At 35.6% G+C, this 18,807-nt stretch overlaps 1 protein-coding gene across 5 annotated transcripts in view; it reads left to right on the top strand.

Annotated features, from left to right (window-relative positions):
- Positions 1 to 18,332, top strand: part of LOC105218762 (leupaxin) — a 50,735-nt gene extending 32,403 nt beyond the window's left edge. For 4 of the 5 annotated variants that reach the window (XM_011194550.3, XM_029044552.2, XM_011194546.3 and 1 more), the window contains 3 exons: positions 10,082 to 10,495; positions 10,572 to 10,802; positions 17,344 to 18,332. In XM_011194550.3, the coding sequence (XP_011192852.1) occupies positions 10,082 to 10,495; positions 10,572 to 10,802; positions 17,344 to 17,610 (912 nt within the window). In that variant the 3' untranslated portion in view covers positions 17,611 to 18,332. Of the gene's footprint in view, positions 1 to 10,081; positions 10,496 to 10,571; positions 10,803 to 10,977; positions 11,698 to 17,343 lie in introns of those variants that run through there. The other variant, XM_011194551.3, reaches the window with a different exon arrangement.
- Positions 18,333 to 18,807: the final 475 nt, after the last annotated feature.

Genomic DNA, 18,807 nt, shown 5'->3' with positions numbered 1-18,807 from the left:
TTGGAATTATTTTAAATGAGTTATACGAAAATTAAAAAAAGTGTGCCAATTGTTATTTAAAATTGTATAATAACGCATGCATTAATATGTACATATATAACAAGTGTGTTCACGAAGGATTACACATGAGCTCGATGTAAAGACTTTCTGTTATTGTAAAACAATCGATCTTTAATGATATTGTTTTTGCTGTATTGTAAATGTTATGAGAGGGAAACTCGTTTAGTGTATACTTATTACAAAAATTTGTTTTTGTTACGTAGGTCTTTTTGTTGTGAGATATATACTCGTATACAGAGGTAGTCAAAATTATTTACATATCGGACGTTTTTTTACAAGTTTCACACAAAAAGCTTTCGCTTGTTGCTGTTGTTGTCGCAGGGTCACAAAATGCTATGTTGTTGTAAACCTGGATCTTTTCCCGAGCGAATAAAGTCTAGAATAGCTAGAAATATGACGGAGACATAAGCAAATGAACTGAAGACTCGCAGTAGTCAAAAATATTTACACACATTTTTTTTGCGTCAAAAGTATTTACACACGGCGATTTAGCCTTTATCCTTGGATTTGGTTTAAGCAAAAGTAGTAATTGGATTCCATTGCATTCATAACAACATAACTCTGCCTTAAAATTTAAAAATTGGTAAATAAAATGTCGAAAACAAAGGAACTATCGATTATAACTAGATTGAAGACTGTTACTAAGTTTAAGACACGGGTTTTGGATTCGGAGTTAGTTAAAATTTATAGAATTTGATGGAATACTGTTTATAATGTGATTAAAAAGAAGGAGACGAACAATTGCAAGGATACTTTAAAGAGAACTGGGCGGAAACCTGTCGCACATTGCCATAAATTGCATCCTAAAGTCTGTCGTGGGCAGATAAGGCTAAATTTTAGTTCCAGGGCTTCTTTAGTAAACGCTTTATGCATTTACCACGTGAGAAGAAGAATAATGCAGTTTAGACGCTAAATAGAGTCGGGAGTGACATTATGATTTTTTGGGGAAATTTTCCTTACTTCTGTTTTGGAGATTTGGTACTAATTTAGGGACCCTAAATCATCCGGATATATCAGAATTCTCATGACCATGCCATTGCATTGGTCCGTCGGTCTTTTCCAACTATTGACTACATTTTACAACAGGATAATCTTCCATTTCATAAAGGATCTTTACCGAATATAATAACCGAATCATTAAATAAGAACAGGATAATAGAGTTCAAGTTGTGTGTTAATACTTTTGACTACTGCGAGTCTTCAGTTCATTTGCGTATTTCTCCACCATATTTCTAGCTATTCTAGCCAAACTGACTTCATTCGCTCAGGAATAGATCAAGGCTTACAACAACATAACATTTTGTTACCCTGCGACAACAACAACAACAAGCGAAAGGTTTTTGTGTGAAACTTGTAAAAAACCGCCCGATGTGTAAATAATTTTGACTACCTCTGTATATCTTTTTTATACTCTCGCAACAAAGTTGCTAGACCAAGTTGTAACACCCAAAACTAAACGAGTTAGATATAGGGTTATATATACCAAAGTGATCAGGGTGAAGAGTGGAGTTCAAATCCGTATGTCTGTCTGTCCGTCCGTCCGTCTGTGCAAGCTGTAACTTGAGTAAAAATTAAGATATCTTGATGAAACTTGGCACACTTATTTCTTGGCACCATAGGAAAGTTGCTTTTGAAACTAAGCAAAATCGGACCACTGCCACGCCAACAAAATGGCGAAAACCGAAAACACATAAAGTGCCGTAACTAAGCCATAAATAAAGCTATGGAAATAAAATTTGGTATGAAGGATCGCACTATGAAGGGGCATATTGGGATGTAATTTTTTTTGGGAGGTGGGCGTGGTCCCGCCCCCAAATAGGTTTTTTGTACATATCTCGGAAACCAATAGAGCTATATAAACCAAAACCAGTCCAAAAATGAAAGAAATCGGATAATAACCACGCCCACTTCCCATACAAAGGTTAGGTTGAAAATTACTAAAAGTGGGTTAACTCACTAACGAAAAACGTCAGAAACACTAAATTTCACATAAAAAATGGCAGATGAAAGCTGCACTCAGAGTTTTTTACAAAATGGAAAATGGGTGTGACGCGTCGCCCACTTATGGGTCAAAAACCATATCTCAGGAACTACTCGACCGATTTCAATGCAACTTGGTTTGTAATAGTTTCTTTACATCCCAATGATGTTGTGAAAATAGGCCAAATCGCTTCACAACCACACCTACTTCCTATATACCAGAACTTCGAAGACGATCTGAATCGTTTACATTACAATATATAAAGTAAGCACCAGTGAAGATATCGGTGCAGAACTTTGCATAAATACTGCATTTATAGTGTGGCAGCTCCATTCTAAAAATCGCCGAAATCGGACCATAGGTTTTTAAGGTCCCATATATCGAACACGAGGACCTCGGTGCTTCTAACCTAATATTATGGTTTCCAACTTTCAATGGACTTTATACAATATATATGACGAATATGTGGGTCAAATTGTGTATTATATAATATAAATAAAGTTAAATAAATAAATTGCGAGAGTATAAAATGTTCGGTCACACCCGAACTTAGCCCTTCCTTACTTGTTAGTATAGGGTACGAACCTTTAGAATATTAGAATATTAATTATATATGTATGTATACCAAAGTAATCAGGATGGTGAGACGTGTTGAAATCCGGATGTCTGCGGGAGCAAGCGATAAGTTGAGGAAAAATAGAGAATACTTAATGCAACTTGACACACATGTTCCTTTGCACCCTGAAGACGAAGTGCAAATGGTCGCAATCGGGCCAATTCCACCCCCGCAAAATGGCGAAAACCGAAAGCCCATAAAGTACCATAATTAAGCCATAAATAAAGTTATAAAAGTAAAATTTGGTACAAGCAAAATTTGGTTTGGAAAGCAATTTTCATATGGTCATACATCATATTTAGCGACCTTTGTCGTGTACTTTTAGTTTTAAACTAAATTTTGCACATTTGGTTTGTCAGACTAGACATTTCTTCAACAAACATTAGTATTTGTTGCACATTCTCTCTTCTCAACATAGGAACTTTTGGGGATGGGTCAACATCAATATTAGAATAATATTTAACTTGTTTTACAGAAATAAATGATTTTTTTTTTGTCACAGCGAAATGAATTTTTTTCATAGACAATGATATTTTGGGCTTGCGTGTTTCAATATGGGGAACCTCTTTAATTGCATATTCAATTATTTTTTTGGAATTTTAAATTAAATTTACTACTTTTCTGTAAGAATTTCACTGTTTGACAAAATTTTTAAAATGTTCTCCGAGTTTCGGATAACAGCGCTTACCCTTTCCCATATTTCAATAAAGGGACAAATGAGGATCTAATTTAGTGATATTAAAACTTAAAGTATTAATATAAATATTTGGAAATAAGCACTTTTAATTAAAAATATTTTCGTTATTATTTTGAAACGACACGCTGTGGGCAAAAACTTGTAATTTTTTTAACGGAATCTGTTTTATAAAGTAGTAGTACTATATTGAAGTTTACTTTTTATTCCCTGTCCTTATTATTTTTCACATAATTGTACAAAGAATGAACCAGTGAAAATATTGGAATAAAACTTTTTAGAAATGATGCATTGGAAGTGGGTCATCGCTAATTTAAAAAATGTCGAAATGGGATTAAAACTTTTCAAGACCCTAGATACTGAACATAAGGACCTAAGTGCCTATAGATAATTTGTTAGAGGTAATCTTTTTATTCTAATAAGGTGCCTCTGTGCCAAAAGTGGCGTGATTACTTCCTCTATTCCCATTCATTGAGTATATTAGATTTTTCAAACATCCTGTGGAATATTTTTTATATCGTATACATATGTATGTATGTATATCGATTTATATGATATCTTAGCAAAATGAAAAAATGAAATGAAATGCATTATCTAAATAAAATTTAGTTTGGTGGAAAAAATTAGTGAAATCGATACAAGAATTACTCCAGCTTTCATATAAAATATATGTATAATGATTTTCATTATTCTAGTGGACTTGAATGTCGAATATATAGGTGGAATTGTGTGTTATCTTACTAAATTTAAATAAATAAATTTTGAGAGTATGAAATGTTCGGTTGCACCCGAACTCTGCCCTTCCTTACCTTTTATTATTATTTTCGATCGTTCTTCTTTTAATATTTTATGAAAACATTTCACGGATTTGAGCTGGTTTAAAGAGTGCTTCTCAGAAATGTAAACTCAGATTTTTTATCGGCTTTTTCTAGTATACTGAATAGTAGCCATACATAATAGAAAATCCTGTTTTAATAGCCAGGACTAAAATAGCGATAACAAATTGCACAACTATTGGAGTCAACACAAGTATGATAATGATTAATTCAATTCTCCCTACACTACTGATTAAGATTTTTCCAGATGTCTAATGATAAACTTTTTGTGCATACAAGTTGTTCAGAATCTTTAAAACTGTAAAATTTTAACAAGGTTTCCTCGTGTTTACAACTGTTTTATACCACTCAAATTCTTCAAATATTGATGCTTGAATTTAAAAAACAAAAGCAGGCATACACTCTATCATTGTTATATATGTTGAACAAACTTCCCATCAATGTCAAAGGATCAACCTTGACAAAAGTGACATATCTCGATCAGAAGTTGTAAGGCTGTCCACATAACGTCCTTGAATTAATTTTTAATTTTTATTGCACAAATCTACACAATTACATCATATACATACTTATGTGTGTATGTATTCATGTAAGACAAAAATTTGTACTCACAATCAGTGGACATTAAATAATTTGATGTGTTATTTAAAATCGCTTAAAACGTTCAATGCCACGGACAACACGGTTCATGAAAAATCATAAATATGTATTACATACATGCGTACATAAAAATATCAAAATGTATGTGCATATGACGAACTATACGACGAGTGCTTTGAGCGCGTGACTACCAACTGGTGTGCCGATGGCTCAAATCACACAGCTAACGGTAGGTTGTAGCATACCATCTGATCTTTAACAACGTTTCATAAAATACATCAGACGCTTTAAAGTGGTCGAAATTTGTAGAAACGCTCCATTTGTACAAAACAAAATTCAAGATGCATGCTCCTAAAATGGGTAGAAATACGGCCAAACAGCTGGCCAAATTAGTGGTAATGCTTTTATGCACATGCATATATACATATTTATAAGAATCCAAACGCGATGTCCTCCATGTAAAGCGTTGCTATTTGTTGTTTTTGGTTTCTATTCTTTTTTTATAATTATTATTTTTAAAACTTTTCGCAAATTTTGTTGGTACACTTGCTCTTAGAGCATTTGTTGCTTTCTTTCTCCAACCAAATCAAACGTTGACCGACGGCGTCCTCGTAGCTGTTGTTGTTGTTGTTGTTGGCACCGCTAAACGTTTTGTCGTACATATTAAGCGCTCCAAGTTGTTTTTGAAACATTTCCCCCTTCCCCATCTACGATTCACAGCCTCCTGCTCCTCCTCCTCCCACTCTCCTCATTACAATCGCGTGGTACTCCCTCTCCTTCCTGTTTAAATGATTTTTGCAGACGCCACAGTCGCTTATTAGCTTATGATGAAAATTCTGACAATAAATAATGCCAAAAATATAAACAAATTGCACACGGCCACCATCAATGGCCAGCCAACCAAACGACTAGGCAGCCGAAACAAGCGGCCGAAATCCGCACACAGTTGTCCGCACGCGAATTAGCGTTACCGCAAATGTTGCCACGACAGAGCATTTAAATTTAGTTTCCTTGCGCTCTACGCCTTCCAATGGTCTATTTTCGTTTTCGTGTGCTTTTTTTTACTCACGTACAGAGTACATACATATATTATACGCTATTATCGTACTTATCTAATTTCAGTTCTCCTTCGAAAGCAAAAAATACAAAAGATGCAAAAATAAAAGCAAAAACACGTTGCTACTTTTCATTACCATTGACTTGGAAGGCGTGTGGAAATGTTGGGCGGATACAGCGACAGGCAGTTTGTGCCAGCTGAAGGCTTCATTGCCAACACCGCCTGTTCACTGTTTTCCACCGCGCCACCGTCCACCCTCACCTATTCTCCATTGTCCCCTCTGTAATTAAGCAAATAAATACGAAAGCAACGCGCAGCACCTCTAACTGCTCCAAAACATCTCCAATTTATATATATTTACGTGTGTTTGTCCATATAGCCGATCATGCAATCCATTGGACTTCATCCCAATTTAAATGGCATTGTTTAGAAAAGTGAATCTCATTTAGTATTGTGAGTATTTTCGGGTCGCTGCGCTTCGTGCGATATTGCATTCTGCCTACCTGTTTCCGCTCGGCTCAACAAATTATGTACACACTACACACTTCACATAAGAAATAAAAACAAAAACATAAAAACTTTTCAAATTGGCATTTCGTTTTCATACATCCAAATGTACACACACGCACACACAGCTGCGAGCACATATATATTTGGCGTAACGTGTGCCACCGATCAGCAAAATAATAATGTTTTCTTCGGCTTTTTTTAGTTGTAGGAAAGAATGAAAAAAACAGAAGGCAATATAAATAATATTTGTGTGTATTTCGGGTTGCTGAGATAATCTCATGATTTGCCAGTTTCACAAATGAAATTATGTGTTTTGCATGAATAATATATAACTGTGCTTATATTTTCCTTCTGAACTAGTGTTTTCTTTCAAATGTCTACTGCGGTACTCGCTTCCCATATAGTATTTAGTTGAATGCTTGAATAAACCCAAATCTCGTGATCTCAAGTCTAACCCCAAAAATAATAAAAAGAAATTTATTTGATTTAAAATGCTTTATGAAAGTATCAAGTGTGTTAAAACGTATAAACTCATTAAAAAAGACATTTCCGAGCGGTATTCATACACAAGAATGTACCATATTTTATATTGAACGCTTTAGTTTTCACTTGCATATCTTTTATAATTACAATAAACATGTTTTTACAAGAGTTTACACACGAATGTTCGGTACTTCTTAGGCTAAGTTGTTGCGATGGATCCCACTTGGACAGCTTAAGCTGCCGGTCCATTGTGATGCCAAAAGATTCTTAAATATAGATCGCAAAGATGACCCTTACACGTGTCTATTCCGACCAGTTCACATGGTTCGCCAAACCTCAGTCTTGCGAACGCTGTACAGTGTAGGAGGAAATACGTTGGTGTTTCCACCTCGTCTTCCTTCCGTGCCCAGTGAGTAATACCACTATTGCAGCAAGTTGTACCTTTTTGAGTGCACGTGGTTCCGCCGACTTCTTGCGATCTATTTTGAGCCAAACGATCTTGTAACTGAGCAGGTTTTAGTTACTAAGCTCGAGAGAGGTCCATTGATCCAGTGCTAGAGCACAAGAGGGCAGCGGAGCCCCGACTCGTTACTTCTTGCCGGGCAAAAATTGCTTTCTATCTTTCAAAGTTCCATAAACTTGTGGGCTTAGTAAACTATTTTGAATGGAAATATTACATCTGTCAATTTGTAAAATATATCTACATATACATATACACACGTATAATCTATTATATAAACATAAATATACGAGAATTTACTATGTATATGTATTGTACCGCAGAAAAATATAAATCCTCCAGAAATCGCTGCCACTCATTCTTTCTAATCCACTCATAGCTACTTTGGTCCATTTCGATTTTATTTTTATAAAGTCAAGTTATGAAGTTCTGTTTCACAACTAAATATAATTTATTATCTTCTGTGTTCTTTGCCACTAGACATCTGACACATTTCCGCTAATGGCTTTGATGACATTGCCTGATTTATTACACGCATCTGTCAGCTAACCAATTGTTTATCTTAAATGGCATACACACTATATTTGATTGATGCTTGTGGAGCTTTTCATTGGTGGATCATTTCTGTAAACTGTGAATTTCATGTTTTGATAAAATACCGTAAAAACAAGGTTTTACCCGGAATTTTTTGGTAATCATATGTAATTATATCGTCGAAATAGTTTGGAAAGTTCATGATAAAGAGAAACTCTGATTAATTGAATACCGGGTGTAAAAATCGGTGGATGTTATTTAGAAAACTATTTTTTTTGTAATGATATAAATTGTGATGGTCAGATGAAGTTGATGTGATTACTCCAACATTTTCCCTAAAAAATTACGACAGACATGTACGAAGTTACATCACATCAGTCTAAGTAATAAGACACAATCAAATGATCGCAGTCATTGATATAAAGTGCTGGAAATTTAATGCTTGCTCGCCGTTGCTAGAAATATCTAATACATATTTACTATATTGAGTAGATTTAACATAGAGTTAGGTTAGGTCAAGGGATAGATCTCCGCATCTACAGAGAATCTCACTTAGACAGCATCTGTCGTTTGTGACACCCAAATAATCCTGACGGATCGCGAAGTCCCTTACGATTCGACAAAGCGTTTGCACTGTGTTATAAAGTCCTTAAGTCGGCTAGTGTCGGAAGTGCTTGGATGATTTCTCTCCGCCTTCCTCTAAGCAACTTTGGCAACTAGCGTCTGACTGATCCCTAATCTCACCTCATGTGTGCTTATTGGACATTGACTACTAAGCACACCAATGATTGCGGAGAGATTAGCCTTTCTAAGCGTCAGCAGCTGGAAGGGCCGTTTTCAGTCCATCACGAGCCTTCTGGACCTCGCTACTGCACAGGTGCTGGTTGTTATCCAGCGTTTACAAGTGGACCACGGACTATCTACCCGCTTCCACTCCGAGGTCAATGTTGCTAAGGTACCCTAGGGTCTCTGGTGACCGGGTGACCACACAAGTCGGATTACAAAGTAGTTCGAAACTACTGATAAATAGACACTCCCTAACTAGCTTTGAGTACAGTGTCATCGAATCCAAGGTCAGTATTGCCGCTCTACTGTCGGAGTGAATTCACACTTCTCTAAAGGAGGCCGCATTGTGGTGCAGTATGTCTACTATCACCTTAATGACAGCCACCTCTGCCTAAAAGACAAACTTAAAGTGCTCTCTGCAAAAAAAAAAAATCAGTTTCGATTATACACCGTCTTACTCATGTTCACGACAGGCAGCATTTCCTGAACCTATGGTATAATCCGCTATGTCAATAACACAACAAGAAAAACACCAGATCATTACTTAGTTCCTGCTGTACACCGCTTACAGTTGTATGTCCCACACTGTTGATGACATGCACGACCTGCTTATTGAAACAAAAACTAAATAGTGCACAAAATTAATTTTATTTTTGAACAAACACGCAAAAATCGTACGTGCAATTTGTAACTTAGCTATGCGCCCTCTAGACTATACTGTCGTCCCCGTTGTTGGGCTTTAAGGAGTAGTATCAAGAATGAAAATTCGCGAATGACTTTTGGTCAAAATCTCAATACCCACGCAGTTTAATTAATGGTGTGTTGAACGTTCAGTATAGAACGCCCGGCGTTCCCGCGCATAAACATATTCATGTATGTAGTGCAGTGCAATGCGGCAAGTGGGAATGCCCCGCTGGGTGTATGGGTGCGGCAGCGGAAAAACCAAAATCCGTTACGCCTGTCTAAGGGAATCAGCACACTCGTATACACAGGCATAATTAAATGAGGAACACTGACCGGCATACTTCATATAGATATTTTTTGGCAATGCCAAAGAAGCTTCCCAATTGTAGAGCGTTGCGACCTGCGTCGGCGCATTTACCAGCTCGTAACACGGTCATCATATTTTCTTTCTTTTTATTTTTTTCTGCTTCTTCTTCTTCTATTTTTCAATATATTTTGTTGTTGCTATTTATTGTTGTTGTTCTTATACTAGACACGACAACCGATTGCTAAGTTTTTGAGTTCGGCGCGCATAAAAGTATTTTCAGTTTGAAAATTTTCACCAGACGCTTTAGATCGCACACGAGAACGTAAGGCAACAACGCCAACGGCAAACTACTTAATAAATTTAATAATATACATATAGATGTGTATAGTAGACATTTTTCACAATCCTTCATAGAGGCCAAGGATTTAATAAAGGATCTCAATAGTTAATGTATTGTATATTACTCGTTTTAGGTTAATAACGGTTCGAATCATCACCACCAAACAGTTACCGATTACGCTAAGCCAAATAAGGGCGTGTCACATTTAACGCAAATCATCACCGAGAGCACCACTTCTACCGTTGTAGAAGATAACGAACCAGATCAGTTGGATTCTATGCTTGGTAGTTTACAAGCCAATATGAGTCGTCAAGGAGTCAATACCGTGCAAAAGGGCTGCTGCAATGCCTGCGAAAAGCCAATTGTGGGCCAAGTGATCACAGCCTTGGGCAAAACCTGGCATCCAGAGCACTTCACATGCAACCACTGCAACCAGGAGTTGGGCACACGCAACTTCTTCGAACGCGATGGCTTCCCCTACTGTGAGCCAGACTACCACAATCTATTCAGTCCACGTTGCGCTTACTGCAATGGCGCTATTCTAGATGTACGCACTCACACACGGCTAACTGTTTAAATAGATTTTTAGTTGATATCCTTGAATAATCCTTCCTCGTTTACAGAAATGCGTGACAGCTTTGGACAAGACATGGCACACAGAGCACTTTTTCTGTGCACAGTGCGGCCAGCAATTCGGCGAGGACGGCTTCCATGAACGCGATGGCAAACCCTACTGCCGCAACGATTACTTCGAGATGTTCGCGCCCAAGTGCAATGGCTGCAATCGTGCCATTATGGAGAACTACATCTCGGCGCTGAACTCGCAATGGCATCCGGACTGCTTCGTCTGCCGGGTAAGTGGCTTGCAGATATACGCTTCGCAATACGCGCCAGCTTTCGTGTAACGGGGGTATTTGTGGGGTGCAACCGCAGTGTAATTGCTTTCACACGCATAGCTTGCTATTTAACGAAACCATTGCATAGAATCTGTGTTTCTCAAATCAAATTTTGTAACTTTCAACTTTCCAGGATTGCAAGAAAGCGGTGAGAGGGAAATCATTCTACGCCATGGAAGGCAAACCTGTCTGTCCATCATGCGTGGGTGTCGATGAGGAAGAATAAACCGAGATACAATTTGAATCTGTGGCGAATTTAATTTCTCCAAACTTCTACTAGAAACGGTTTATCGAATTTTTGTTTATTTTTTTCGAATTTTAAAACGGTTCGTTTCATTAATTTTGAGTTAATTTGATACTTGCAAAAGCAAAATTGTATCAGCTACATATAAAGCTATGCGATAATATAGCTAAGCATGTATGCATGTTTGTATGTGTGCATGCTTATTATATTTAGTCAGTGCGTGGCGGGTGCAAAAATTGAAAACAAAAACAAGCACAGCGCGCAGCGTGCGTTTCGGTCGGTCAATGCGAGATATACGGGAATCGAGAGTTTCTATTTTTGCTGATATTTTACGCAAGTAAACAGCAATGCGGTTGAACACACATACATATCTACACAAACACCTACAATTAAATACAAAATAACACAAACAATAAACACGTTACACCTACACAAGCACATGAAAACACTTACACAAAACACACACACAACCGTTAAGTGCTCCACTGCAAAGTAATGTTCCAAAATAACAACAAATTGGATCTCGTTTGATTCTTCCTCATCTTCGAAGCATGCGAGCGCCGTCATTCATGCTGCTCCACAATAAGTCGATATATACATGTGTATTCCTGATCTTGCTGGTGCAATCCCCCCACGTTCTCAGCGTAGGCGTGGCAGTGCGTGCGCATGAACTCGTCAAACATTGGTGCTTGCGCCCAATGACAGAGTGATTGTGTCCCTGTCCATGCGCCATGGCCTTATATTGTCCCTGAACTTTTGTATTTATCTGCATAGTTAACAGCTGTGCCACCGTGCCTCAAGAACATACATATGTAACAATAATTTATAAATACACACGTATATCTCTTATTTCTACTTGTTAAACTAACTAACTTAGTATCGAATGGAAATTCGAAATTCGCATAGAACAGAAGTCAAAGTATAATAACTAACAAGTCAAGCAACAACTATGAATTAGGTTAAGTTTAGGTATTTTTAAATACAAGGCAATATTATTGTAATTTGTTTATTTGTAAATAAAAATAAAGTATAAATAATATTAAAAAATAAAAAATAACAAAAAAAGCACAAACACAAAAAACACACATATCAAACACGTCGTCAGACTCTGGCAGGCGTGTGTATCGTGCACTCACGATTAACACGCCGGTAGAGATGCGATTGGGTCCGAGACCTTGCGCTCGTCACGGCCACCTTGAGGCCTAATTGGACGTTAGCAAGGTGGTCGCTTTCCTTACTTTCGTTCATTCGGAGAAGGCCTGCGACCTCGGAGACGACATTTCGGAGGGCTCTTCAAATGTGACCTTCAAAGACGTGTGTTTATGTACGTGCATACACGTACTTTTCTATATATATACAAATATATATCTATATACTCACATACATGCAAATATTAATATTTGAACATTTCTGTGTAACTCACATATACACACATATACACAAACGCGTTTATTTTTGTACATATTTATTAAGAAAAATTGCCGCGAATTTGTTTTATTTATAATATACTTTTCAATAACACCCACATTCGTTTGTTTCCATTCGCGTGTATTTAAACAAATTATAAACATTGCCTTGTATACATTATACATATATTGTTTTATATATTATAGAAAAATGTGTATGAGGAGTGTCTTTTCTAAAGAGGATATTTACATTTTTATATTTCTTTAAACTAAGTATGGAGTATTGTTCTTAGTGCTAATATACACAATTTCAACACTTAGATTATGATCTGAACGAGATAGTTTCCAAGTAAAAAAACTTTAAATGTGACTACGTTTCAAAACGGGATATTTTCATCCACAAAAATATAGCTATATAGGAGTAGATGTGATGATAATAAGGTCAATTAAAAGTACTGGGAAAAGACTAGATTCTAAAAGATATCAAAATCTTGGGAGAGAATTACAAGAGACTGGCTGGTATTCCATCATAAAAGAGAATTTTTCTCTTTAAGAAACTGCTTTGTGGTTCAACCACTGTCAAATTGAAGGCCTATGAAAACAATAGATTTGAATCTGGTGCAGAACAAACTATGACATTTTTAAAAAGGAGCAAATGACCTCCTTTGACTTTAGATAATTTTTATGTAGTACAACGCCCGGCTAAAAGAATGCAAGAATAAATGTATTTTAAATTTACTCGAACAACAATTTGGAGAAGAATGGTAGAATTTATATGAACTGAAGTGGTTTAAAAAATATATTTATTGACAATCCAAACTGCAGCCTTGAAGAACAGAATACTGAATTGAAATATATATTACAAAAGAGGGGATATTTGCAACAGAGTAGAAAACTAAAGGGGATATTTACAAAACAACTACACAACAAATGGAGATATTACTAAAGTTTCATTTCAAAAGGGAATATGCTGTTTTTTTTAGATTTCTGTAGCTCTAAATGGCAAGGTACTATTTTTTTAACAAATGTTGTAGACACTCTTTTGAAAAGACATTCCTCATATATAAATATATCATTAATCGGGGTAGTTCAACATGAGTAGCTAAATTTTATTTAATACAGACATACATACATATGATCACATTTACTATTTTTGTTGTTGTTTCAACAGAATCCGTGCTGTTTAACGTAACGTTGCCAGTTATTTTTTCTATTTTCTAGTCCTTGATTGTCTGTATTACACTGCGTTCAAACTACGGATCGTTCTGATCCAAAACGGTTCACCCTACTTTTCACATATCAATATATGCATGCATACATACATTTTTGTATTTATAAATGCATATAATATATATGTATGTATATATTTGTGTCTGTTCTTTTATGTAAATCACGTCAGTCGTTCTTGAGCGTATTGTTTATGTACATATGCATATGTTTTTGAAAATTTTACAATTATGTACCTTCAACGACTGCAGCTGTTCATGTTCAAAGCGTTTGCCGCTCGTTCATTATAATTTCTTGCCTCCTTATTTTTGTTAATATGTTTTAAATTTCGCTTTCAAAGTTAGTCGCATATCGTTTGCCTGTCTATCAGATCCCAGTTCATTTGACAGCTTGCCAGCATTAACAATATTTTTGATTTTTACGGAAGCTTTAGGTTAAAGCGCAAAATATGCCACATACAAGTAAACAAATCCCGCCCCTACTTTGACATACTTCTCGGTTTGTTTATTCTTATTCATTAAATATCCTTTTCGAGCAGCAATTTGTTTTCAACGTTAGGTATATTATAGTGAATGATAATGAATAGTATATATAGACATTCCAGTTATTTGTACTGAATCGCCCACTGTTATATTAGTTTTTGTGAAGTGAATGCTCCTTCTTATTTGAATTTAAATATTTTAAGACATCACAACAACTAAATATTTTAAAAATTAGTAAAGTTTATTTTGAACTATCTAAATGTAGAAAATTATTAATAAGCTTTCAGGTTCCTATTTTATATAGGAATTAATTTTATTAAAGAGTACCTTTTAAGCTGATATTATCGGTAGATTTATTTTTCTTTTATGGTATTACTAGTTTCTATTATTGATATTACTATTTATGCAAAGTAATTTTATTAAATTATATCATATTGATGAACTCATTATCTCAAATTCAAGAGAAACAAGAGATATACATATCGCTCATTTACTTAAATAGTGTCACAACTCAAAAAACACGATTTTTGAGTTGAGTATGCAGAAATGTGCGCAATTTCAGTGTCCATATTGTATAAAAATTTCATTCCGATGCGTAGAGAAATAAACCGTGAAATAAGAATGTGCCGTTATTATACTTGTTATGTTGGATTATTTTTTAACTACAATAACGACACTTCTCAGTTGTGCCAGAATTAGGCATGGATTTTTATCTGAAAGAGAGACATATTTTGCGTTACAACACATATTGTCATAGAGTGAATTTGGTTTTCTTTTCAGAAAGGACGACATATTTCTTATTACAACGATATTGGTGAAAAGTAATTAAATTTTTCGTATTGATTTTTTTCAACAAAAACGACACATTTGACTTATGACAGCGAAATTGATTTATATTTTTCACAAATAACGACACAATTCAAGATGGGCCACGTTTATGCCCAAGAAAAAGCATTAGTACACTCTATTTGGTCCATTTATGCTCAACATTGTATTTAATATATTACAGGCCACTAGATTTGATTAGATAATTTATTATTAGATAATTTATTACAGGCCACTAGGCCACAGTTGGAAATTTTCTATATTTGCTAAATAAGAGACAATTAAAAACTTTAAATCGCTCTCCTGAAAAATCGACTCTTTTGAGTTGTGACACTATTCAAGTAAATGAGAGATATGTATTTTGCCGATGTGAATTGAAAAAATTATCATAAACGGTATTCGTTGCAACGATCTTAAGTAAATTATTCGCTGAAACCAAATGTAAAAAGCATTTAAACAGTAATAATTTACTTTTTGTTCGACGGTACGTATACGTAACATCTCTCATGTCAGAAAATTAAAAAAAATTATTTGTAAATAGAACAGCTACAAGGAGGATCACTACCTATCACCGTGTGTTTTCCACTGGACAGTTGTGCTTCAGCTATGCTGGTCAATTGCAAGGTCCTTCTGTTCATTAAAAATTATATACGGTTCTAGCTGCAGAAATCGCATGGAAGAAGGCAAGGTGGTATCATCACAATACTTCCTTATGGAATGCCACGCCTATACAAGATGGAGACTAAAATTCAGTCAAATTTTCACGAAAAATTAAATACAATTCAATACTAAATTTCTGAAATGCCTAATCCTAAAATATACTAGCCATTCTATTCCGCAATTGTTTATGATGTCATACCACTGCGCATTGAACCTCATTTCTACGCAGCGCAATTATGAATTTATGTATGTCTGATTGTATGTACTGATATGCATTGTTCTAATTGTGTTTCAATCTTTTGAGCAGACCAAATATTTCTTGACAACATGTTGGCAATTTATAATGCCACTTTATTCGTTGGCGACAAATTTTTACCATTCGCAGCGCACAGTGTCGGTGGCATTGTCAAAGTGCCAAAGCGCATAACAGTTGTAAACGATCTAATGGCTTTGCATGAATGCAATTCTTCAATTCATAATTCATTTTCTTCATCGTTGTTGTTGCTCTTGTTGTGCTTGTGTGGTCTGTGGCTTTCGTTCGCTTAAATGCAAAATAAGATTTCGCTCGCTTAATGAAAATTAATTTATTACATTGATGGGAATGCAATGCATTTAAATATGGCGAAATTTTTTTGTAATCGCCGTCCATTTGTCGAATATTGAAAGCATTTTTATTATTGAACGCAATACGACGGCCACTGTGAAGGGGGGGATTTGAACAACATTGTATGTTGTTTATGATTTTATATTCGAAAATATTAATTTTTCTTCTCCTTTTGTTGGAATCAAGAATATCACAACAATTGAATCATTAATGAAAATTGTTAATTAAACAACAGACTTAGTGAAGCTGAAGCATGAAGGGTCCGAAACAGGGGCACTCTGAAATCCTCCGTCACTTAACGTGCTTTCCTGTTCTAGACCACTGCACCGCGGAGCCGTCTCCCAGTGGTTTTTGCACTGCGCATATACCTTCAAGAACTGTGTGGGAGGGGATAGTCGATGTAGAAGAGGCGCAGTGAGCTTTTTCAAAGATGGATCGAAGGTGGGAAGGGTATTACTGAGCATTGTCCAATTAGTACACATGTGGTGAGGTTAGGGATCAAGTCAGATGCTAGTTGCTTGGAGGAAGGTGAAGAAAAATCATCCAAGCACTTCTTTCAATGTCCAACATTCACCAGACTAAGGCTAAAACACCTCGGTAGGCACATCTTCGGCAAATCCATCGAAGTGACTGGAATCAACATTAGTCGTCTTAAGAAGTTTGTAATAGAGTCCAAGAGCTTTGTCGAATAATAAAAGTCTTGGTGATCTGTCAGGTGTATTTGAGCACAGTCGAAGCTCTCAAGGTGAGACCCTCTGCAGTTGCGGAGATCTACCCCCTGACCTAACCTAATGATCGAATTGCCGGAGTAAGAGAAATGCACGTTAGAGAAAATAGTCAGAGAACTTGATGTTTATTTGATATACAATTAATGGGGGTTAACTACTTGTTGGCACGTATCATTAAGTTTTAACAAGTTACGAAAAACACAAAATGAGAATGAAATTTATTATTTATAAATCTATAGCAGCTGGTTGTGCGCTTACTTTAATATAATAATAATGTCATCATAATTCTATAACTAATTCCATTATCTTTTAAACTTTTGCAGGATTGCCGACGGCCCTTCCAAGGTGGCTCTTTCTTCGATCACGAAGGTCTACCCTACTGTGAGACTCATTACCATGCAAAGCGCGGTTCGCTATGCGCCGGCTGCTCCAAACCCATCACAGGTCGCTGCATTACTGCCATGTTCAAGAAGTTCCATCCGGAACATTTTGTGTGCGCCTTCTGCTTGAAGCAGCTCAATAAGGGCACCTTCAAAGAACAAAACGACAAGCCATATTGCCACGAATGCTTTGAAAAAGTTTTCGGATAAATAGTGCAAATAAAATCATCACCCATAAGTTGCACATACGAACTATATAGAGATTATGTTTGTCACTTGTGTTGTTAGTGTTAGACAATGGTGGAACGAGTGTTTATTTCTATGTATTAAAAAGTAAACGAAAACTTTTTTATAATTTATATTTTTTCGAAATTTAAAAATTTGCATTTTAATTGCCACAGCACTAGAAACGTAAAATAATTTTGAGCAAACATAAAATCAATAAATATTTTTTTCAATTCTAAACATTAGTAAATAGTTTATAATATTTAATTAATTGTACACATTTTATTAACTCCAATTGCTTAAAGTAACCAATGCTTAAATGTTATGCCGACCAAACCGTTATATTTTTAGACAATTTTTTGTACCGCCTTTGCTTCGTTCTTTGTGTAAACATTGATTGAATTCGTAAGCTACACGTAACATTTTTATTATAATTTACTGTTGTTAAGTATACAAATTACAATTGACTCTTATGTAACTCCGCACGAGTCTCGCAAAACTCAAAACTTTGTTAATAATGTACTAAAAGTAATCGTTTATTATTAGAAGTTGCAATCGAAATGAAAATCATGTATATTCCAAGTGTTGGAAGTGTCGAAAAATTGTAAGAGATTGTTACCGTTAAAGAGTCGTGCAATTATTTACGAGTAAAATTTATTGGTGAAGCGAATAAATCGAATTGAATAAATTTATAACGAAACAAGCTATTTTTGATGTGTTTATATTATATTATAATAATATTATTTTTCTGGGATGTGACGACTCTATTAAACGAAAACATACGAGAGACTGCATACTACTAATTTTGTTTGGTTCACATAGCAATGTGTGTTAAATAAGTTAGTTTGAAGAGCCATGTAAAGATGTGTTTATGGTGTGTAGAGATCGAACTCCATAACTCGAAGTGCTCCATAACTTGAACTCTTGAATTGGCAATAGAAGTTAAATTTCATACAAATTACCTTCCTTACCTCGGAAGTCTCTCTAACTCGAAGATTTTTTTTTGGATTATGGTGATTCGATTTAGAGAAGTTCAACTGTATGTACTCTTGACTAACCATAGAGTTGAAGTTATAAAGTTACGCAAGATTTATGAGGCAGCTCGAGCTATAAACAGTTCGGAGGTTCAATATAGCTTGCCTAGCAGCGACTGTTATTAGAAAAAATTATAAAAACTTCAAG

This window comes from Zeugodacus cucurbitae, chromosome 3, assembly GCF_028554725.1.
Source record: "Zeugodacus cucurbitae isolate PBARC_wt_2022May chromosome 3, idZeuCucr1.2, whole genome shotgun sequence".
NCBI classification, from domain to species: domain Eukaryota; kingdom Metazoa; phylum Arthropoda; class Insecta; order Diptera; family Tephritidae; genus Zeugodacus; species Zeugodacus cucurbitae.
This window is presented reverse-complemented; position numbering and strand designations above follow the sequence as displayed.